Raw genomic sequence first — 23,193 nt, forward strand, 5'->3', positions numbered from 1 at the left:
TGGAAAGCTGGTTATGTTGAAGAGGAGATCAACGTATGGTGGGAGGAAATACACAGGCAATCTCTGGACTTTTCATGAAAGTGTGATTCAGGAAAAGGCCAGGCGCCTTTACAAACCCTCCTGCAGAGCGAGAGGTGGCACAGGCTCAGATTCTGCGCAGAGCTGACCTTTCCTGAGAGGAGAGGTTGGTTTGGGAATTTTAAGATTTTTTCTCTTTGCATCATGCAAAACTGGCCCTCTACTGGTGGAAAATGACTTTGTGAACCACCATATCCAAGTAAGGGGCAGGGTTACAGGCAGCCAGCCAAGGACAGGCTTCGTCCTGTGGCATTTGGTTTGGCTTCATGATGCATCTGCATTTGCCTTGCTCCTCTGTGAACCCCGGGATATTAAGGTGCGAGGCTAAGCCCTTCTGGCTGGTGTATTTGCCATCTAATTAGGATCCTGGGGTGTAAGTGCTCTGTACTGAGGCAAGTCCATACATTTGGGACTAGTCTGAGGTTTTGGCTTGCCGGGGTCCAGCACATGTATAGAGGCGACACGGGAGATTGAGGGGTGACTGAGTTGCTGGGTTGCTTTGTTTTGGAGGGTTGGGAAAGGTGCTGCCAAGGGGTGGGGCTCTGGACCTGGCGTCCAAGGACTGCAGAGTTCACCGGGTAAAGGAAGGGTGAGGAGGGGGCAAAGGTGTGCAGACACCAGCAGAACCCTGTGTGCTGGGGAAGCAATAAGTAATTCAACGTGAGAAGTGATTCAATGTGAGTAGAGCGTGGCGTGCTCTCAAGGGGCAGCCAAAAGACCAAAGCACAGCTTCAGGCTTAGAAGGACAGTGTTGGGATGTCAGGCAGCAGGGCTGATACTTTCAAATACGGTGTTGCTGGTTGCTTTAATTTGCCTGTGGCTGAGCTGGCTCTGGGAGCCCCATTTCCAGTCTGTGTGTGCCTGTGTTGGGAAATGGCAGAGGCAGGGGTGAGCGACAAGCTGGGGGCAGGAGTTCCTAGTCCCCTTCAAGAAAGAGCCTCTGGACATCCCAGCTGAGCGGCCCTCTGTGGGACAGCTCAGAGCTGGGTCCCTGCTGACTGTGCTGAGCCGAGCAGTATGTTTGTCAGCAATGCCACCACCTGTGCTCAGCTAGCGAGAGCCACTGGCCAGCCTGGTGGCTTCCTCCTCTCTCCACTTCTGCGTTTTCATTTGGAAAATGAGGGTAAGGATATTTCGCCAGCTCTCTGGGGACTGTGAAGTTTAATTACTGATTAATAAAGTGTTGGAAGTTCCTTGGGGCCAGAGAGATGAATGGGTTTGTTCTAATCACTCCCGAGTTCCAGGAGCAAGTTCGCTGACAGCAGCGCCGTCGGCTGAGTCTGAATGCTGGGCACAGGACAGGGGTGCAGGGCTGTGGCTGTGCTTGGAGCCTCAAGCTTGGCCCAGTAAAAGCAGAAAGACCCCTATGATGGGACAGGAGGAGTGTGCCAGTGAGGGAATAAACAAAGCCCACTGAGGAATCAGGCACAGCACTGAGCTGAGGGGACAGAGTGTGTGAATCATCAGGGTCCGGGGGGGGATGTCTTCCCTCAGGAAGTTGAGGGGACAGGCTCTAACCAGGAGTGAGGAGCATTGAATTCCATCTTGGAATGTAGGATGGGAAAAAGGGCCTGTGTCATCAGATAGGAGCAGGAAGGACCCAGTACTGGGAAGGTGGGTGGCCCTGGCTGGGCACCCAGGCAGGAAAGGACATTCATGGAAGGTGAGCACAGAAAGCTCGCCCTAAGAAAGGGCTGGTCAGTTTGCTTCTAAGGACTGGGGCAAGGACCTGAGGTCCAGAACAGGTGAGTGAGGAGGAGTCCAGGAGGAGGGCGGACTTTCAGATGTGGGGAGGGGTGGATGCGGGAGCAGAGGCCAGCTTGGGAAGAAGGTACGTGAGCCACAAGGCCAGGGCTAGGGTGAGGCAAGCAAGGTATTTTTCTCAAGCATGGAATTTAAGGGGATGCCCCAAATCGCAGTATCAAGATAAATAATATTTCAATATTGTTACTGATTTTTCCTTTTACCCTGGGCTCCAATATGGCTCCAGCACTGTTAGTGATCCTGACTTAAAAAAAAAAAAAGCTTTTGCTATGTTGTTGATCATGAATTTTTTTGCATTAATTTAGAGTTTAAAAAAATATTGCATTAAAACATTATGTATCTTGTATCTAAGTTTTTTGGCACCACCCCCGCATAAATTTTGCACCCTAGATGAGGCTCTCAACCTAGTCCGGGCCCTGCAGGAGAGGTCTGCAAATGATGGTGACAAACGTGTGCTGCTGGAGTTGGCTCTAGTCTAAATTAGAAACTTGCTCACCATGGGACTCCAGCAAGCGTCTACCTCTCCCCCTGCCCCAATCTCATTTTCCCCTGTGACATGGCTAAGACAGCTTCCAGATCTATGCGTCTCTATTTGAATTTTGTAGAACTGTTTGGAAATGGGCTGGAGCTGAGACAGCACATTGGCAGGTAGGGGAAGGCCAAGAGAGAGTCCCAGGGAGGGGACCCCAGGATGAAAGAGCAGGGAAGCAGGGCTGGTGATGCAGAGAGCAGCCTCCCCTGAGGTCAGGGAGACCGAGCTCTGCTAGTCATCGGGCTCCCATGTCCTGAGAACTGGAGGGAGGGGCAGGTTACAATGACCCCAACACCAACCCCTCTTGCAAAGCAAATCCCAGGGAAAACAATCGCACTGCCTCCGACCCATGACTAAATAAGAACCATCAAGTTCAGATCAATCAACCTGATCTATTAAGTTCCTGTGGTAGACCTGAGACACAATGTATCTCATGAATATATTCAGTAAATTTGAATGCAATGAACAAAAGAAAATCTCTGCCCTCGTGGAGCAAGCTGTACTACTCACAAAGGACTTCTAAATACACTGCGTACTGTGGGCCTGGTGAGGGGCAGGTGTGCTATTATACCCATCTTTACAAGTGAGGAAACTGAGGCACAGAGAGATCAAGTAACCTGCCCATGGCAACACAGTGAAACCAGGGCGGGACGCCAGGTCTCTTTTGACTCTGAATCCGTAGGGAGGGTGCTGACCTCAAGGGAGGGGAGACAAGGGCTGTGTGAGGGTGTTATTTGAAGAAAGGACAGCCCTCCAGGTGTGGGATTTTGGAATCAGAGTGACACCGAGTCCCCAGGGAGGGTAAGAGACAAAGACTCCCCCTGGAATAGGGGAGCCATCTTTCCAGACACATTTATGCCTTCCTCTCTCTGGGCCTTGGCTTACTCATCAGGGACAGCCACACCAGCCCCACAGAGAATGAAGTATCATCACAGATGTAAAAGGGCTTGGTAAATGGTAAGGCACAATTTGCAGTGACCAGTAATTATCTGGGCGGGGATGAGGGCCAGGGAGGCAGCTCATTAAAGCACAGGCCCTGAGCTCCTGCGGCTCAGAAGGGAGGGAAGAAGGGAGGGAGGCAGGTGTACCAATAAGGGTCCTCGGTGAGCCTGTGGGTGCTCAGCGGGCAGGTAGGAGGATGTGTGTGTGTGTGTGAATGTGTGAGTGTCGGGACACAGCTGGGCCATCCTTGCAGTCTCACGGGATGGAGGCCGTGTTCTTAGGCAGAGCCTCCCTGGGGCCCCTGGCCCTTAGGGAGAAAGTTCACCTCTGTCGTGGGAAACGGGGTTCCTGCTTAGTTACCTGCCTCCCTTTCAGGCCCCTCTGAGAGCAGAGCAGCCCCAGAGCGTCAAGGTAGAGAGGACACTGGGGAGGAGGGCAAGGAGGCAGGGGGTGGGGGTGAGGTGAGGAGGGTCTGGGAAGAGACATGTAAGAAAGGGATGAGATGGGAAGCTGCAGGCCAGACTGCTCATGGCACGGTCCAAACCACACCCCTTTCCTCCCTGTGCCCACAGGCCCTTCTCCTCCTGGGGCTGAACTCCATCTCTGCCTCCCTCCAGGACCAGCACTGCGAGAGCTTGTCCCTGGCCAGCAACATCTCCGGTGAGTACCCAACCCCCACATCCTGCAAGATTCCAGGTCACCACTGCCCGGACACCCACCACCACCATGTCTCCCAGGGCCTGCACACAGAGCCATGCCCCAGGGCAGGAATACAGAGGAATTTCCTCTCCAAGGCTCCAAGTGATACATTATGTGTCCACAGAGTGCTGTGTTGAGGAGGTTCCTGAAGTGGACTGTAAGTTTGGTGGGAAAGAGAGCTGCAACAGGGTGACAGCGTCTGCCACGGGCCTAGAAGGGCCTTGTGGCAAGTGTGTCAAGTAGTTATTTTCTCTGCTCTGAGGTGGACCACAGGGGAAGTTGCCCCAGCCCCTTGCTGCTGTGAGAATCAACAGAGCGGAGGGCTGGGCTGTGATTCAGGCATCAGTGAGGACGAAAGCCTGCTGTTTTCTGCTGCTAAAAATGCCCGAAGCATATTATTGTAGGGTGCTAACTATGTGCAGGGCACTGTTCGAGGTATTTGAGATACAGACCTTCTTTGACTTACAACGGGGTTAAATCCATATAAAACCATCATAAATATCATAAGTTGAAAATGCATTTAACACATCTAACCTACCAAACATTGTAGCTTAGCCTAGCCTACTTTGACGTGCTCAGAACACTTACATTAGCTACAGTTGGGCAAAACCATCTAACACAGAGCCTATTTTATAATAAAGCGCAGAATATCTTACATAATTTATTGAATACTGTACTGAAAGCGAAAAACAGAATGGTTGTATGGGTCCAGAGTGGTTGTAAGTGTATGGTGTATGGGCTGGGTACTCGTGATCACGTGACTGGCTGGACATTGCAGTGGCTGCCCCGAATCATAAGAGAGAATCCTACTGCATATCGCTAGCCCGAGAAGAGATCAAAATTCAAGATTCGAAGTATGGTTTCTACTGAATGCATGTTGCTCTCAAACCATGGTAAAGTCGAAAAATCATCAAGCCAAACCATTGTAAGTCAGGACCGTCTGTCTAGTACCCCAGTTTTCACAGTGACCTCCTGAACTAGGTACTGTCATCTTCCTCTTACACATAAGGAAACTGAGGCACAGAGAAGAACTAATAAGTGTCGGAGCCAAGATTTGAGCCCAGGAAGCCTGGCATCCAGATTTGTTCTTTACCACTGTGCTCTGACCTCCTCAATAAAAATTACTGCTTAACTGAAGATATTACTAATACTTGTATAACCTCACCATTTACAAAGTGCTTTTGTATAATAGTCCTATTTCATCCTCACAAGAGTTTAAGACCCAATAATTGTACATAAGGAAACTGAGGTACGGGAGAATCAGGTTTTGGGGCGTCTGAGGCCATGCCTTTTGTGACTTGGTGTGTGGTCCCTGAACCCTCACCCTGGCCCTTTTAACCAGGGTCCTGGGGATGCTGCTGCCCAGCAAAGGTAGAGAGGTGCCCTGAGGGTCTTTGGGAGGTTCATCCTTTGGTGATTTATTTTCCTCTGCCAAACTCTCTTTGATTCAGTCCAGCTCATTAATTGAGCACGTACTGTGTGCCAGGCCCCATGTTCCCTGGGAGAACAAAGAGGGGCTCACAGTCTGGTCCAGGAGTCCAGTCCATAAACACAAGGCACACGCTGGCAGAGAAACAGCCGCCACATGCTAGCAGGGAAGCAGGAAGCATTAGAATCTGAACCTGGGCCTGTGGGGAGAGAAAGCTTCCATGGCTCAGAGCAGCTGCCCCCTGGCCTGCTGTTCCCTCGCCAGGGAGGGCCTCGGGGTTGGGGAGGAATGAGCACTGGACTTGGAGCACCAACTGGGTCCTCGTGCTCACAGTAGTGCTCGGTTTTGTCCTGTTTGTCCTAGGGGCCCCGCCTGGTAGCCGCAGAGATGAGCATGCTCTTGATCCTTGAGACTTTACTTTGCCCAACTGTAAAATGAGGACAGGGGAGAGTGACACCTGCCTCAAGGATCTGTTATGATTAAATGCATCACATTTAATGGCAGTATTTCACAAACTGTAGAGTGCTATACCACTACTAAGTATTATTTATTATTGTTGGTAATATCAGCAGGCTTTTAAGAGTGCTTACTGTATAGCTGGAATGAAGGGAAGGCACATGCCATGAACTGTTCACTACAATGGAGGTGGTAGGGAGGTTAGATGAGGGATGCTGTGAATCCAGGAAGGCTTCCTGAAGGAGGAGATTTCAAGATGAGTTTCTGAGAAACTCTGAGAAGGGACTAGTAGAGAAGAGCCAATGCCCTGAGCCAAAGCTAGAGTTGACTAAGGACTAGCAGGTGGGTTTGGTGGAAGAACAGGGGAGGGGTGAGGAGGGAAAAGCAGTAAACCTGGGGAGGTACTAGAAGCCCCAAGCATCTGGCTGCAAAGTTGGCTAAGCTGGGCCGTGAGGAATGGAAATGTTTTTGAGCAGGAGTCTAGAGTTCTAGTGGAGAAAGACTAGGAGGGAGGAGACCTGCTCAGAGGCCCAGCCTGAAATGAAGGGCCCTGCCTGCAGTCCACCTACCAATTTCCGACCCCAGGCACTGGGGCCAGGTCAGTCTCCATTAACTTGCTTGTTGTGCTCTGGAGCAGTGACATCCCTGAGCCCATGAAGGTGTCACCTGTCCTTGGAGGTAACAGGCTGTGATGAATGCCATTCATTCCCTGATGACTTGTACTGTGCCCCTACCCCAAGCCCAGCCCAGCCCAGCCTGGCTGGCTTCAGGGCACGCAATCCATCACCCTCCCCACAGCCTCTGATAATGGGCTATTTGTCTTCTGACACTCAGACCTACCCAGACTGAAGGGCACTGGTAGAGACAGATGGTGAGGGTGGGGTAGCGGGACTGAGACAGATGGATGGGCGTCTGGCTGGGGTAGCTGGCACTGAGCTGGGGCCTTTGGGGGGCCTCTCACATGCCAGGAGCAGGGAGAGGATGGGTCCCCAGGGCCGAGGCCCCATCATGTGGCAGATCACAGACTTGGCAACTCATGAAATCATGGCATGAATATGACAATGTCAGAAAGTAACAGAATTATTGACCAATGACATCAGAGATAAATGGAATCACACTGTTGACAAAGATCCAGGGTCATGAGGTCCCTTCCCCTGTCTTAAGGTCATGAGTGATAATAATAATTAATGATAGCTAATATTTACTTAGTGCCTACTATTTGTGAGACACCATTCTAAGTGCTTTAATCTCATTCAGTCATCACGAAAATATTGTCAGGAAGTATTTTTATCATCATCTTACAGAGAAGAACCTATGGCTCAGAGAGGTTAAGTAACTCACTCAAGTACACACAGTTACTAAGCAGTAGCCCCAAGATTTGAACCAAATAGGCCTGATTCCAGACTTTCCCACCACCATGTATGTGGCTGCCCAGAGAGCCATGGTGCTCAGAGCCCAATATGGCCAATTATCTTGGGGTGCAGTGCCCCCCTCCAGTTTCCCATAACCATATTGGGTTTGCACACAACTTTCAGTTTTTCTCAGGACCTACTATGTGCCCACAGACCTAGAGGACAGGAGGCTTCCACCCACATGTCCTGATGAATTACACACCCTGCAAAGGCATCTTTCTATTCTGCCCAGCTAAGGAGGCAACAGCCCAATGACAAGGTGGCTGAGCAAAAAGCAGGACTCTCTACCTGGCCTCTGCCACCCTCTCCATGCCAGGTGACCCATGCCCATTCATTCCAGCAGCACCTTGCTGGAATGGGCAAGCATGTGTGTTTCAGAGGCTGCCCCTGGGCCACCTGGCTGCCCCTCTGGGGAGCCTTGGCTGAGTCCGTCTCTTGGGCTTAAACCATATGGGAGGATGGGCTTCCCAGCAGAAGGGCTGTTGCCAAGTACCCACCTACCCTGGTTCATGCAGAAGCCCCTGATGGGAGACCGACATAACTGGGGACAGGAACCAGATTCCAGTTTCCCTTTGAAGTTACCTACATGGAAAGTTCTGCTGAGTACATTTGGACCCTGAGCCTGATGGGAAGAGAACTCTATAATCTATTTGGGGGAAGACACCAGTGCCCAATTATGCACAAGCTTTAAATAGGCCACCTTCAAAGGGTCCTTATCTTTTCATTAAAGCAGACCCCTCAGGACTCTGACTCAGCAGGAGTTTTTCAGAGGCAGGTGGGAGTCCTTCATACCATTCCTCTCTCCCCTTCCCTCCATTTGCAGGGATCTGGGACAGTCTGACCACAGTGTTCCCATGAACAATTGGAGTGTGGGCCCCTATGCAACTGTTCTGTGCTCATGTGGGGAAGGAGGAAGCTGCAGGACCAGTTTTATGCATTACTTTTGTCCACTTGGCTCCACCTCCTGCCCCCAGAAAAAACTAAAGGGATAGTTGCCCCATGAATGAAGGAGTGAGCCACCAAGTGACAGGACTGTTAACACCTCAGACACACTGAACACATACCCGCCTTGGGGCCTTTGTACTTGCTGTTCCCTCTGCCTAGAGCACTCTTCCCCCAGGTACGCACACAGCTCCCTCTCTCACTTCCAATGGGTCTCTACTTAAAAGAGCACCAAATTAAAATAGCACTCATGTCAGTCGTTGTCTCCTTAACCTCCTTGTTTTTACTCCATAGCATCTCTCACTGCTAAACAGATAGGTCTGTCTGTTTACTGCACAAACAACCCCACCCTCACGCTCCCCCCGCCCTTGGACTGACGGCAGGGCATTTATTTTACTCATTACTGTATCCCAGCTCCCAGAACAGGCACTGTATTCTCAGCTCCTAGAAGGTATCTTAGGTGGTCAGTAAAAACTTTCTGAATAAATAGCAAAGTCATTATTCCTCCCCATCTATAACTTCACTGATTATAAGGGGCTCCATTGGACCCACTGGCGTAAGGAGGAGTTGGCTCCTATTAGTAACTCAGGCTTTGTGCTGCTGGTTGGTAAGTCGGCCTGGCTATTTGCAAGACTGGCTTACTCTGGTCCAAACTGCACCTCACTCCAGAACCATACGATATCCAAGCAGGAAAATACTCCCAGGAGAGCAGGAAAGATTAGACATTTGACCAGTGGGACCTAAAGGGGACATTGGCCCAAGAATCACAGTCCAACAGCTCTGACCTCAAGGTTCTTATAGCCCCCATGCCACAGGCACTTGCCTTCCTTCCTTCTCCCCTTCCCAGCTAGGAGATTCACTCCATCCCCAACCCCAGCACCTCTGAAATTTTTCTCTGTATCTTGTTCTCCTGGCTTTCTGTCTGCTTCTCCCTGTTTTATTCTCAGTGTCTCCTATTTCCTCTCTCTCTTTCCCCACTTATCCCGTCCCCACTTTTCTTTTCCTCAAAGAGTGATTGAGTGAATTGAATTTCGTCAAGTGTCTTCCATGTTGCTTGGTACAGAGTACTGTTCAACAAAGGTTGGTTCCACCCACCCCCCCCAAATCCTGCATACCTTTCTGAGGCCCAGCCTCTGCCGGAACCCCAGGGGCGGGGTGTCCGCAGCGCTGTGAGCTGAGATCCTCTGCTGGCCACAGTGGTGGGGCACGTTGGGGGAAGCGCATAGCCTAGTGGGCAGACAGGCCAGCAGGTCCAGTGGGCAGCGCCCACCTCCCCGGAACTCAGCGCCTGAGGTCCTGTCCTGCAGCCTCCTCCCTTCGCTCAACCTCTGGGTCCCCGCCCCTCTTCCTCTACCCTTCCTTTTCCTTCCCTACCTCTCCTCTCTCCATTTCCCCCCTAAAACCACGCAGGCAACCAGCTTTGAACTTTCTAGCCGGAATTTCTAAGACTGAGCCCGGTCGCCGCTCCAGATTGGCCCTGTGCCTGTGGCCACGCCCCTAGCTGGCTCCTCCCCTCCCTCGGACCACCCCCACCCAGCCCCTGCTTCAGGCCAGTGTCGCCCCTTTATTCCAGAGGGAGAGGCAACGTCGTCTCCAGACTCCTTGTATTTGGTTTCTCCGTTCTTGCAGCCTGTGTCTCCCTTTCTTCCCGTCTCGCACACAGGCTTTCATGCCCTCCAGGATTTTCTGGACTGTTAATAAAGGTCATGTCTACTGCAATGTTTCCCCACGCCACCTCTACACAGCCTTCTTGAGGTTCGGGGAACAGGATGGAGGGGGTGGGGAGGCACCGCCACGCGGGGGAAGCCGGAGCGCTGAGACCAGTGCAGCCGAATGCTGTGAGTGCCAGTTGCCCAGCCTGGGGACAGCTGTGGTACTGTGGGAAGAGCCCTGGGCAGGCATGGAAGCCACTGTTCAAAACCCACTTCTGCCTCTTATTGTCTGGTTGACTAAGGATAAGCAATTTGCTCAGGCCTCAGTTTTCTTATCTGTAAAATGGGGAGAATTCCCTCCCATGTTAGCAGATGGCATGAGACCCATAGCAGGTGCTACGGAAGCTGAATCTGTACCACAGATTAGTGGCAAGTAGCATCCTTCCTGACCACTCCCACAGGCATTTCCCAAACCAGCTGTGGGCGAGGTCAGGTTGCTGGACACTGGCTGGTATCTGGTCCTCCAGACCAGGAGGGCCATCAGCTCAGTAGCTGAGCCCCTGCCTTGGTACTGGTGTGATCTTGGCTACGGCTGGTGCCCAGTCCTGCCCTGCTACCTGTTCTTTTCAGAAGGGGCTCTGGGTAACTGTCCAGGGAAGAGAGAGAGGGAGGGGTGGGAGGGCAGATGCTACACTAATGAGGCTAGGCAAGTTCTGGGTGCTGCCACACATGACATTCCATTTAATGCTACCAGTGCCCAGCTCAAAAGACACCATGAGTGAGTGAGTGAATGAATGAATGAATGAACAACCTATGGAGGAAGTTTAAGTCAGATGATATATGGCTTTATATATACCTGCCTGGCACACAGTCAGTCCTCAGTAAATACCGCTCCTTTCCCACTGTCTCCTTGACTGTTCCCCTTCCTTTATTGGCACACAATACAGTGTAATAGAAATAGCACTCAATTTAGAGTCCAAAACACCTGGCTATGAGTCTTGGTCCTTTCACTCATTGACTCATGACCTTGGGCAAGTTACTTAATTTCTCTGGGCCTCAGTTTTCTCATCTGTGAAAAAGGAATAATGACGTTGCAGGGTGGGTGAGATTCAAACAAGATACATGAAGAAGGGCTTTAAAAAAGCAGAGCATGGGCCATTATATTACCCCTCCCTCCCCAAAGCCACATGCTCCCAGCTTCTCCCCTCCTCCAGGCTCAGCACTATTGGCGTGACCCATGGCAGATTAAAATCTCAACCTGCTTTCCTCAACCCCCCTACCATCCCCCTCCCCGCCCCCACCGCCACCGCCCTGTGGTGCCATTCATGGAGTCTCCACTATGGCACAGCATCAGGGTTTGGTCCACCCCAGCTGCCTGGCCCACCTTCTCCTTGTGTCCATTAAGCCCCAGTCCAGATTTCTTTCTCTTTTAATTAAACCACTTGGCCTCAAGGCCTCTGCCCCTTGAGCCCTGATTTGCATGCATGCCCTATGAATAGCTTTGATTAGAAAGAAAAACCAGCATTTGGTACAAGTGTTGCTCAGCACTGCCCTGCATCCAGCAGGGAGAGGATGCCAATCTAACCCAGTGCTGTTTCCTGAGAGACTGGGCACAGGCTAATCTGGGGAGGAGATGGCAGGCGGGCCCCAGCCAGGGCTTGGCCGGTGCTGATGCCCTGTGCTGAAGATGCCACCCCCTCGTTGGTTCATGGCTCTTTCTGACTTGTCTGTACCTTCCAGTGCCAGTCTTAGGTTATTAACCCCCTCCCATCATGATGGGCACACTGGGTCTCCACAGGACTAGTGTGCCAGCCTTGAGCAGGAGAAGGACATGGAAAGGCAGAGCAAGAAGGGGTAGCATCAGGAGGGGCACCAGGAGTGTCCTCAGTGCAGCCTCCACGCACTGGAGACCAAAAGTACCTCTGCCCTCCAGAATTGTTACTGTGGCTTCAACTCTGCCCCAACACACACACACACACACACACGCACACACGCACACACACATGCTCCACCCCAAAAAGCTCTTAAATTAAGGGCAAACATTTGGGAGGGGATTTTGACATCCTCTTTCTAGTCCAGTTGTTTACAACCTTTTTTCAGTCACAGACCCTTCTGAGAATCTAATGAAGGCCCTTGTCCCCTTCACAATTAAAATGCGTATATAAATTTTTCATTTAACTTCAGAGTCTCTATGAACCCTTAAAGTTTCCCGTGGACTGAGATTAAGAATTTCTGATCAAATCCAACTACTTCATTTTATTATCTATAAAGACACTAAGACCCAGAGAGGGCAAGCAACTTGCCTATGGTCACACAGCAAATTAAGTGCAGAGCCAGTCTGAAGCCAAGTTTCTAGATTATTAATTCAATGTCCTTTCTACTCCCCCAAAGGGTGTCTCCTTCCCTTTTTTCCCCATGGTCCCCTTCTCAGTCAATTTTTTTCTAGGACCCAGCATCCACCAGAGCACAAATGTTCAGTAAATGTGGTTATCAGGCAAGCTAGAAGGTGGACCAACTTCTTTTAGCTGGCTCCTCCCCACAGGTCCAGAGCAGATGTGGTTTGGTTCTAGAGACACGTGAGGGGACTGGATCAAGGCTTGGCTGGGTCTCTTCTGAGCTGTTCCAGGCTGTGAATTCTGACAGCTCCAGTCTGCACCAAATGAAGGGCCAAGAGAAGTGTCCTCAGGCTACAAATGAGAGGACCCAACACATGTCTAGCCTTCCTCTAAATGCCAGCCAGGACCTCAGCTTTAATATTACCTCCAGTTGTCTCTTCTTCCTCTGCTCTGGAACCCGCATTGGCTCCCTAGTGCCATAGCATCAAGTTCAGGTTCCTTCCTCTGGTGTCTCCTCTGTATGAGCTCATCTCTGCACTGGAGTCATTGCTCCTGTGCTGTGCCCAGTTGGTCTGTGAATGTCAGCCAGTGGGGAGGTGGGTGGGACACTGGAGTGGGGATATTGCTCTGCCTTATCAGCCATCTCTGCCCCCAGGACTGCAGTGCAACGCATCCGTGGACCTTATTGGCACCTGCTGGCCCCAGAGCCCCGCAGGGCAGCTCGTGGTTCGACCTTGCCCCGCCTATTTCTACGGTGTCCGCTACAACACCACAAGTAAGGGAGCCCGTGGAGGGCAGACCAACTGCTGGGAGGTGGGGAGGAATAATAATGGAACAGCAGGATGGGGAGGGCTTGGGACTTGTTGGAGGTGGGGGAGATAATAATGACAAAGACAACAACAATAACAGTACCTCTTGTAGGTACAGCCACCATTGACCAAAGGCCAGCTCCATGCTCTGCTGGGCATCCTGCTCTTTACTGCTGACTCTCACAATACCCTGGAAGACACTACACATAACTGTTTTGTATAACTAAGGCCTCTGAGGCTCAGAGAGGTTAAGGAACTTGCCCAAGGTCACCAGCTGATAGGAGGTGAAGCTGGAATTTGCATCCAGTTCTGTCTGACACTTTCTTCTGCAGTTGACAAACTGGGTTAGTCAGTGTGAGCCATGAGATAGGGCAGGAATCATCAGAATAGCCCCAATAGCTTAGAGAGGTTACCAGGCCTACCCACCAGCCACAAGGTGGGGGACTCAGAGTTTTAGATCCATAGGCAGGGGTTTGGCCTGGCAGGCAGGCCCACAGGTGAGGTGGGGGTGGGGGCAGACTGACCCCGGCAGTGTTTGTACAGATACTTGATCCGTACAAACACCTCACTCCTCTAGACCCTGAGCCTGCACCACCAGGCTTTGCAGCTCCTTGCTATACCACCTGTCAGCCTCAGAATTAATTTGCTCTCCCCTGTCAATGACTCACAGCCCCTGCTTATCAAGAAAGCAACAGCTGCAGGCCAGCAGCCCTAACCTATCTGAAAGGAGGGTGGTGTCCCTGATCTGGTGTGCCTGAGCTCGGGGCCCCAAGAGGGAACCCTTCGGTGGGCCCTTGCAGTCTGGTGTGCTGAGCTCAGAGCCCCAAGAGGGAACAGAGGGTGACCACAGATAGCCAGTGATTGTGTGGCCTTCAGCACGGTTTTCCCCCTCTTAGGTTCCTCTGGGCCCTCATCTGAGGATGGAGAGAATTGGATGACATAGCTTCTTAAGACTTTGTCCAGCTCAAAACTCCCAAGTTCCTTCTCCTGCCCCTCTCTTTTTGACCAGCTGGATTAAGGAGATTAGGGTTGCGGACCACAGCCAAAGAGCAAGTGACAGGGCTCTGGGAGGTGTTGGGACTGGGCAGGAGGCTGGAACAGCCAGGCATGCAGCTTATGTGTCTGCAACCACACCCTGGACCCCAGAACAAGAATTGAGACTGGGAAAGGTGTGGGGAAGTAGGATGAAGGGCAGGAGGACCTAAAGGAAAGGTTGGGATGCACATCCTGCCAGCATCCAACTTAGTAGGGCCCATTTTACCATTAGGAAATGGAGGCAGAGAAGTTAAAAACTGCCTAATGTCACAAAGCTTGGAGGCAGCACTGGAACTGGGGAACCAGAGCCCTCCTGCTCTTTCACTCACAGAGCTGTGTGCCCTGACCTGGAGCTCCCAGGAGGGAGGCAGCATGAGGGCCAGTACATGGTAAGGGATGAGGGGCTGCTTCCAGGAGGAGCTCCCTACCCCCACCATACGACAGCACCAGGTCCTGTCTGTTCCACCTCCAAAGTGATCCTCTTATCTGACCCTACCTGTCCTCCATCCCCAATGCCACTGCCCCTGTCCAAGGTACCCCATCTCTAGTTTCTCATCTGACCCTGTCTCACCCTCGCTTGGAGTCAACCCTTTTAAGTCTCCTGATTGCCTCCATGGTCAAGTCCATGCTCCCTACTGGGGCGGGCCAGGCTCTCTGTGGCTACAGTCCTGACTACTTTTGTAGACAGCCTTGGCGTTTAACAAGGTCCCTCCACTCTCATCCCAGGGGTGACTTGACATGTCCCAAATAAACCTTTAGTGCCTGGGCATGTGCTATTCGATTTGTCAGCCCCGCCTTAAGTGGAAGCCAGGAGTCCTGGGTTCTACTCCCAACTCCACCTGTAGCTGGTTAAGGAACTCCTGGCACTGGTCCTCCTCAGGCCTCAGTTTCTCCACCTGCAGGTGAGTGGGAGGTTTGGGTGAGGTGCTCTCTCGGCTCCCTTGTTCATCCCTCTGTGATCCCAGGAGAGGAGCTGGAGGAGGTGATGGTCCCTTGACATGGGGGCAGGGCAGGAAGTCTCCCCTTCCCAGGTGCCGCCAGGGCCAGAGTGATGAGGAACGCCCGTGTAATCAGTAGCGACCGGGAACCCAGAGTTGTATCTGATCATTAGACGCTAATTAATTCATTTACTAAGGAGGAGCTGCCAGGACTTCTAGGCTTTCTCCTTAATGCCCTCCCTCCTGCTGCATCTGATCTTCAAAGAGATGGGAAGCATTTCCAAAAATATCCATTTTCCCATGATTCTCCAGGAGGACTGCTCAGCTCAGCAATTAAAGACAAGGAGGTCGCATCCTCCCTGGCAACGACTCCACTTGCTACTCGTCCGCCTGTCTTCTTGCAGGATCACCTCCTCCCCTCCCACCAAGCCTCCCTGCTCCCTCTAGATGAGCGGGCCTGGGAGGGACTCCAGGCTCCCCCCTTGTGAAAGGGGGGCTTGAACCAAGGGAGGCCTCCAGGAATCCCAAACGGTACACATTATGATACCAAAAGGGGACATGTTCTGAATCTTATGTAAGGTTATATAAATATAGTTCCAAGACAATAAATAATAATAAAAATAACAGCTCACACCACATGCCAGGTACAGCTGCAAGCACCCTGTATGTGTCAACTAAAAATGCCCCTCAACCACTGAGGTAGGTGCCATTATTAAGGTCATTCCTATCTTGCAGATGAAGACGCTGAAAGGCTGTGGGACTTGTTCAAGGTCATACGGCTAGTGAAGGCTGTCTGGGTGGAGAGCTCTTAACACTACTGTTATGGCAACACCCCCCCACCCCTGCCCTTCTGCCCTTTCCAGCCAGATCTCTGACCCTAAGTCCCTTTCTTTGCAGACATTTTGGAGCAGCCTCCGGCCCCAGACACTCCCATCCATGGGAGACACACTGGATTCCCCTGCTTCTTTGCCTACCCCCAGACCTCCCTGAAAACCCCAGCCGCTGAGCCCTCAGCCCTCTGGTAGCTTATCCCTCATTTAGCAATTCGGAGGGAATCCGCAGCATCTTCAACTCCACCCAAAGGCTCAGCTCTGCCGAGACTCAGGTCCACTGGCAGGGAAGCTAAGCAGAGCTTTAAAAATCTATTTAGCCTCATTTCCCCACTGGTGCACCGCAGCACAAGCAGCCTCCCAGCAGAAGAGCGGAGGAGCGGGGTTACAGATCAGGCCTCGGCCTTGCAGCCCTGGAGGCCAGGCCGCGGCCCCCTCTCCCAGGGATGCAGCAGCAAATCTGCCCCCCCCCATCTTCTCCCTCTTGTCCTGGTGCTGCTAGCAGAGACGTCAGTCCCAGGCTGGACAGCCCCCTGGGGATCAGCTGGCCCAGCCCTTCTTCTTACAAATGAGGAGAGGGTCCCAAGAGGCCAGCTGGCTGAGGTCACTCCCGCAGCACAGCAGCACTGAGCTCCCCCGCACTGTCTCCTGTGTGGTACTCTGCCGCCCATGCTAGGCTCCAGGCTCAGGGACTGGGACTCAAGCAGCTTCCCCAACCCTCCTTCAGCCCTGCTTGGGTGGAGCTGCAACTTGAGGGTGAGTGTGAGCCATGGAAAGGCCTGCAGAAGGGGAGGAGCCCCCAGTGGAAATGGTTCAAGGCTCATTTCCCTCCAGCCCATGCTGCCTGGAGTCAGGTCCAGAAGGAAGTCAAGGAAACATAGTTAGAGCCACTAATGCCAGAGAGGGGTACAGTGTGGGGCATGGTGACCTCCACCAGCACAGGAGAAAAGACTCAAGATTTGAATCTCCCTTGACCCTTCCCTCCTGGGTTTCAGGGCCCTGGTGGCCCCAGGGGGTGTGCAGGAAGGAAGGTGAGAGAGGCCCTTTGTGCAGCTCCAAACATCCCTGAGCCCTGCAGCCAGGCCTCAGGTCAGACCACAGGCAACTCCCAATCTCCTTAGAAGGTGACACATTTTGGCTTCCAGGCTGTTGGCTGCTTGGACCCCCACCCTTCCCCAGGCCACTCTCCTATTTTTTTCCCCAAGTGCCAGGGTCAGGCTGGGAGCCAGCTGAGCAGATCACAATAACAAAGTACTTTCTGCATGAGACCCACTCCCATGACACCCCCCAGCATATCTCCCATCTCCTTCCACCTGTCATTTTCTGTCCCTCTGCCAGGGATGTTCCCACCACATGACCCTCCAACATAAGGCCTGCCATCATGGGGACCTTCTCTAACACCTGCCCTGTGAGCCCTGCCCCCCGTGAAACACTGCCACATGAGGACTCTCCACGGGACACCTCCCCACAGACAGTCCCACCTGTCATTGCATTGTGCCACAGGAGCTGTCACCACAAACCGTTTGCCACATCATGTCTGGTCTCTTGAGTGAGAACTGACTCATCAGAACCCACCATTCTTTTTTTTGCTGCCATGTAAGACCCCAAATGGGAGATTTCTCAGAAAGGCTTGCAAGGAAACAGCCCAATAAACTGGTCAAAGTGAGCCAGTCCCGTGGGCATAATTGTGCAAGGTTGGGCAGGCAGAGCCATAGCCCCATGAGCTGGCATTGGGGTGGCCACTGTACCCGTGTTGGGGACCAGCAAGCAGCAAGAGGCAGGACGATGGAACTCAGGAAGCTCCTCTCCCCAGCTTCATTCCAGAGCCCCCCAGCAAGCAGGCCCCTGTGATGGCCCAGATGGTTGGATGGATGGACAGAGGAATGGGCGGACAGATGCCAGGTTACTCTTTGGGAGAGAAGCCATGGGTCTCTGCCTCTCTCTTCTTTTTCCAGACAACGGCTACCGGGAGTGCCTGGCCAATGGCACCTGGGCCGCCCGCGTGAACTACTCGGAGTGCCAGGAGATCCTCAGTGAGGAGGTGAGGCTCTGAGCCTGGCTGCCTGTGATGAGGGCTGGGTCAGGGTCCCCAGCAGGGCTTTGTGCCTGCTACCTGCCCATTGGGCTGCGGGGCCAGAGGCTGAGGTCTCTGCCCTGCAGGGAAGCCGACTGAGGAGCCGGAACTAGGCCAGCCCGTGAGCGGGCATCCCCAGGGAGGGTGAGACAAGTGGGCAGCAGGCAGGCTCTGACAGCGGTGGGTTGAGCCTTTGTTCCTTCCTTCCTTCCACCAGAGCTCACTGGGATGGGTTCTTACCCGTTTTCTACCCCACCCACCTGAGCAACACATCTGGGTCCAGCCAGGGTCCTGTGTCAGAATCAGGGAGGGGGGTGGAAAAGCAATGAGATGGAAAAAGCCCTTGGAGAGCTTTTAAAATATTTAAATATTTTTGAGAAGATGTGGCTTACAGGTAATACAAAATTCAAAAGGTACAAATGCGAAAACAGAGAAAACTTTCCCTCACAGCCCTGTGCCAGCCACTGGGTTCCCCTACCAGAGGCAGGCATTTTGCCAGTTTCTTAAGTGTTCTTCCAGAGACAGTCTCTGCATAGGCAAGCAATTATGTATATATATTCTTTTTTTTAATCCAAATGTTGCAAATTATACTTACTGTTCGACACCTTGCTTTTTTCATGTAATCATCCATCTTGGCAATTGTTCTGTATCAGTATATAAAAAGTATTGTCATCCTTTTTTTATATTTGCCTAATATCACATTGTACAGATGTTCCTTAACTTATGTAACCAATCTTTATTCTCAGTCTTTGGTTATTACAAACAGTGCCACAATGAATAATCTTTTAAGGGTGACATTTTGTAGACGAGTGGGTGTATCTGTCCTCCTGGTCTTGCTGCTACATCTCTCCCCCTCGCCCCTTCCCCTACATCTCCACTCACCCCTTCAGTGGGTGCTGAGGAAGGTGGGGGTCATGGAGCTGGAAGGACAAGTGAGCGGAAAGCAAAGGGCAGATGGGCTGTTGCCATAAGTTGCCCAGGGGCCACAGGCTGCTGGGGCGTGGAAGAGAGGAGGCTGGTCTAGTTCTAAGAATTCTAGGGCCTAAAAGATCTAAACTGGAAGGGACCTTGGAGACCCTCCATCCCATCTTGATCTGCCTGGTAGTAAGAATCATCCAGAGCACTTGTTCAAATATGGATCCCAGGGCTACACTCAACACCCAATAAATCAAACTCTCCAGGGAGGACCTGGGAATCTGTATTTTTAACAAATGCTCCAGGGAGGGACTTCTAATGGGGAAAAAGTGAGAAACTCTGATCTAGTGCAAACCATTCACCTTACCCAGAGGGAGACTGAGGCCCAGGAAGGGGGAGTAACTCACACAAGGTTCCATGGTCAAAGTGAGTCAGTGCCTGGAACCTGGGGCTTTGCAGTCAGGCTCCCTTTGCCCACCACCAGGTACTTGGTGTGAAGGTTGATGATCGGAGAACAGCTTTCCCCACCGAATACTCCACCCTGCCCTGAATGCTTGGTTAGCCCCTCCCCCAGACTGAGATATTGGGGTTCTGCTGTCTGCTTCTAGAAGCTGCAGAGATAGGGCAATGCTTAGCCATACTCTTTTTAATCATGCTGCTTTAGCAGATAAAAGAGTTACTTGGAATGCAGGGTGAGAGGCTTCCTGGCTTCTCAGATGACACAGGCCTGACCATGTCGTCCACCCCAAGCCGGGGTGGGTTGGCCCGATGACCTGACCTGAGCAAAGATAGCCCCCAGGTTGCTAAGCACCCACACAGTAAGCCAACCCAGGAAGTCTAGGTTGGGGGTGAGGGCATCCTCTTGGATTGGAGGAGGAAAGTAAGGTTCCCAGTTACGAAATATAGCTGGGCCAGAAGAAATGGGCTTCAGTGGGGGTGGGGTGGGCAAGAAGACCTCCATGGAGTGGGGAACTGCTTGCCTGGAACAGTAGAGGAGGTGGGAGGACAGGAAAGGCAGGTCAGTGCCATCAGCGACTCTTAAGACAACAGTTCATGCCCAGAGAGGGATGGTGTGGGGCAAGGGGCACAGCTAAAGCAAAAAGTCTTCAGTCCCTACATTGCCACCACCCCCCGCCCCGTGCTTTGATTGTCCTGCTGAGTGTGCAGATCCTGAGGCTGATCTTGAGGTCAAGTCACCAGCTTCCTGCCTTAGGACAGACACCCCTCCCCCATTAGAGGGGCAGGTGTCTGTCCCTTTCTTGGACATCAGCAAAGCTGGAGACATCACAGCTGCTCTCAGCCTCCCTCCCTGCATTGGAGCCTCCCAAATGTCAGAGGATGTCCATGGCCCACCACACCTCTCCTGCTCTAATTTAAGCCCCTTCCTTCTAGTTGGCTGTTGGAAGACACTCAGCAACCCTCCTATCCCCCCAACACCCTCCAGAGACTCAGGGGCAGAGGTCAGCCTTCCCTCCTCTCCACCCTGCCGCTCCCACCCCTTCTGCCAGGACAGGGGTCTCTCCCTCTCTCCACCCGGGGTTAGGGTGGGAAGGAAGATTAGGGAGCACTAGCTTCTTATTAGGCCCCTTTTTGGCAGAATAACGGGAACAGCACAGGCCTTGGAGGCAGAAGCTCTGGTTCCAACACATATCCTGTGTGACCCTGGGCACATAATAGCCTCACTGGGTCTCGGCATCCTCCTCCGTGAGAGGCCCAAGAGTAACGCAACTTCTGCCTCCTGGTGGAGGGAGGGTGCTGTCCGCCTGCGTCTTGGCCTGTAGAGGGCGCTCCATCCACCTGCCAACCCCTCTGCCTCTCATTACCTGAGCTTGGGGGAAGTTGTAGCTTTCACCTGGGGGGGCGGGGGGGGTCTTTGATGAGCTGACCACATGTGACGTGGGCACTCCCTTCGTCTGGTTACCCACTCGGTGGGGCTGCCACCCCGCACATCCCCGACGTGGTGCAGTGACGCATCTCCACCCAGCCTGCCCTGCCCACCCCGGTCCCCAGCAGCTCCTGCTGGTCCCTTTGCCTAGCACTCTGGGTAATCAATTAATTTAATTAGTGAAAATTCCATCCCCTTCTGCCAGTCCCCAGCCTCGCCAGACCCCTCCCCACTCCCAAGATTTCTCGTCTCTCCTGGAGCTACTGCGAAGAGGAAAGTCGCCAATTAATCTAGCAGCCGGTTTCTCAGCTCTGGGCTGGGCTCAGCCCTAATTAAGCACCAGCGCCCCCGGGGAACTGCAGATAATGGATTCGCAGAACCGCTGTCTGTGAAATGGGACTTGCGAGGGCGCCCAGAGGCCAGGCGTGGGAGGAGACCTGCCCAGAGTCATCACCACCAGGGGACAAACCCCCAGATGGAGAGCTTGATTCATGCATGACCCAGCCCCTGCACTGACCACCCAGCACCACCCTGCAACAGCCCCACTCCCATCTCAGCATCCTCCCCACAACACACTTGTCTCCCTCCACTGCAGTGACACCCCTCACACTGCCCCAGGCAACCCCCCATGGCACTTGCACACACTCTGCTCCCCTCCCCCACACTCTGAGCACAGGGAGCCCCGGCCTCGGGCACATCCTGGGAGGGACACCTTAATGGGATATGAAAGGGACTCAAGAGCCAGGGCTCACTGCTCGCAGAGGGGGTTGGTTGGACTAGGGCTTTTGAAACGCTTAGGAACCATCTGGACTTTTTGCTAAAATGAAAATTCTAACTCAGTGGGTCTGGGGTGGGCCTTAAGATTCTGCATTTCTTAAGATTCCTGCGAGCTCCTAGATGATGCTGATAGTGCTGGTCTGGGGACCACACTTTGAGGAGCAGGGGCTGGAGTGCCCATGGGTAGGGTGAGGGAGTAGTTCAGGAAAGCCAGGTGGAGGAGAATCACAAACTGGGGCGGGCAGGGGTGGAAGAGAGACCAGGGCTGAGGAACTTGGCAGGGGTAGTGGGGACCAGGCAGGGAGCACTCAGCATGCCATCCTGAAAAGGCATCAGGACAGGTCTGACACTGCTGCCATTTGGGACTAGGTGTGTCTTTCAGAGAGTCTGGTCAGAATTATTGTCATTCCCCAGGGGCACTGGTGCTCAATTAGGGCTGAGCCCGGCCCAGAGCTGAGGCTGAGGTCTTGAGGGTGCAGTGGAGTGGCCTGTGTCCACCTGTCCTTCTGGCATTCCAGCTGCTTCTGCAGTTAATGGTGGCTTTCTCTCAGAAGGTCACTCACTGGGTATCTCTCAGGTGTCATCTGCGTCTCTTGCTGTGTCACTGGGTGTCTCTCAGGTGTCATCAGGGTCTCTTGGAGTGTCGCTGGGTGTCTCTCAGGTGTCATCAGGGTCTCTTGGAGTGTCGCTGGGTGTCTCTCAGGTGTCATCAGGGTCTTTTGGTGTGTCACTGGGTGTCTCTTAGGATGTTGCTGGCTGTTCTCTCCAAGTGTCTTTGACCACCACTCAGGGTATTGCTGACCATCTCCAATGGTGTCTCTGAGTGAGTGTCGCTGATTGTCTCTTCTGGTGATGCTGGTCATCTCTTGGGATGACCCCACCATCTCTCTAGCAGTCTTCTTGGGCTCCCCCTGCACTGTAACTCCCCAGGTGGCTCGCCGTCTCTCAGATTGCATCAACTGTGCTGGCAGGTGAGAAGCAGGACTGAGACCCAGCCTGGACCCTCCAGCTCCAGGAGTCTTGCAGAGGTGGCCCCCTGCATGGTTTGGCCCAATTTTCCCCTTTCAGCCTCGGTGGAGAAAGCCCTTCAAGAGCCCCCAACCTCCCAGTAGAAGCTCCCGGAGAATTCTGGGCCCCGGATGAAGAGAGTGCCTCTGTTTTCAGTCCCTGCTTATCTCCCAAGAAATGTACCTTGGGGACAGAGGAAAGAGGGTCTTTAAGGCCAAACAGACCTGGATTCCAGTTGCTGGCTGGTGGCTTGGAATGATTATGCAGCCTCTTCAACTGGAAAAACGGGGACAGAAGGACAGTCTCAGAGGGCGCTTGTGAGAAAGAAAAGCAATGACATCTGGAAAGCCCCTGGCGCAGTGCCCAGCATACAATAAGTGCTTAATAAATGACATCCCACCCCAAACCGAAGGACCCCGGTGCGGGGGGCAGTTGACGGCAGGTGGCAGTGAAGGGTGAAGGGCCTCCCCGTGCCCTCTGCTCGTCCCGCCCACCTGGGCCTGTTCGTGAAGCCGGGGCATCACACGGATCTGGGCCCCACAGCCACTCAGTGCCCAGGGGCTTCACAGCATGGATTTGTGGGAAATTTAATAAAAGGGAATTAAATATCAGCTCCAGACCGGCTAGATGTGTTCATATCTGCTGGAGTCTCTAGATTTGGCATCTGCCATCAGGCACTG

The 23,193-nt window shown here is 52.8% G+C and overlaps 1 protein-coding gene across 1 annotated transcript in view; it reads left to right on the forward strand.

Moving 5' to 3' along the window:
• The window catches only part of CRHR1 (corticotropin releasing hormone receptor 1), a 48,938-nt gene that overhangs the window by 18,360 nt on the left and 7,385 nt on the right, over positions 1–23,193 (forward strand). Inside the window, exons 2-4 of the mRNA XM_006199264.4 lie at positions 3,889–3,976; positions 12,898–13,017; positions 17,810–17,895. Of these exons, the coding sequence (XP_006199326.1) occupies positions 3,889–3,976; positions 12,898–13,017; positions 17,810–17,895 (294 nt within the window). The remainder of the gene's footprint in view (positions 1–3,888; positions 3,977–12,897; positions 13,018–17,809; positions 17,896–23,193) is intronic.

Source organism: Vicugna pacos, chromosome 16, assembly GCF_048564905.1.
Source record: "Vicugna pacos chromosome 16, VicPac4, whole genome shotgun sequence".
NCBI classification, from domain to species: Eukaryota; Metazoa; Chordata; class Mammalia; order Artiodactyla; family Camelidae; genus Vicugna; species Vicugna pacos.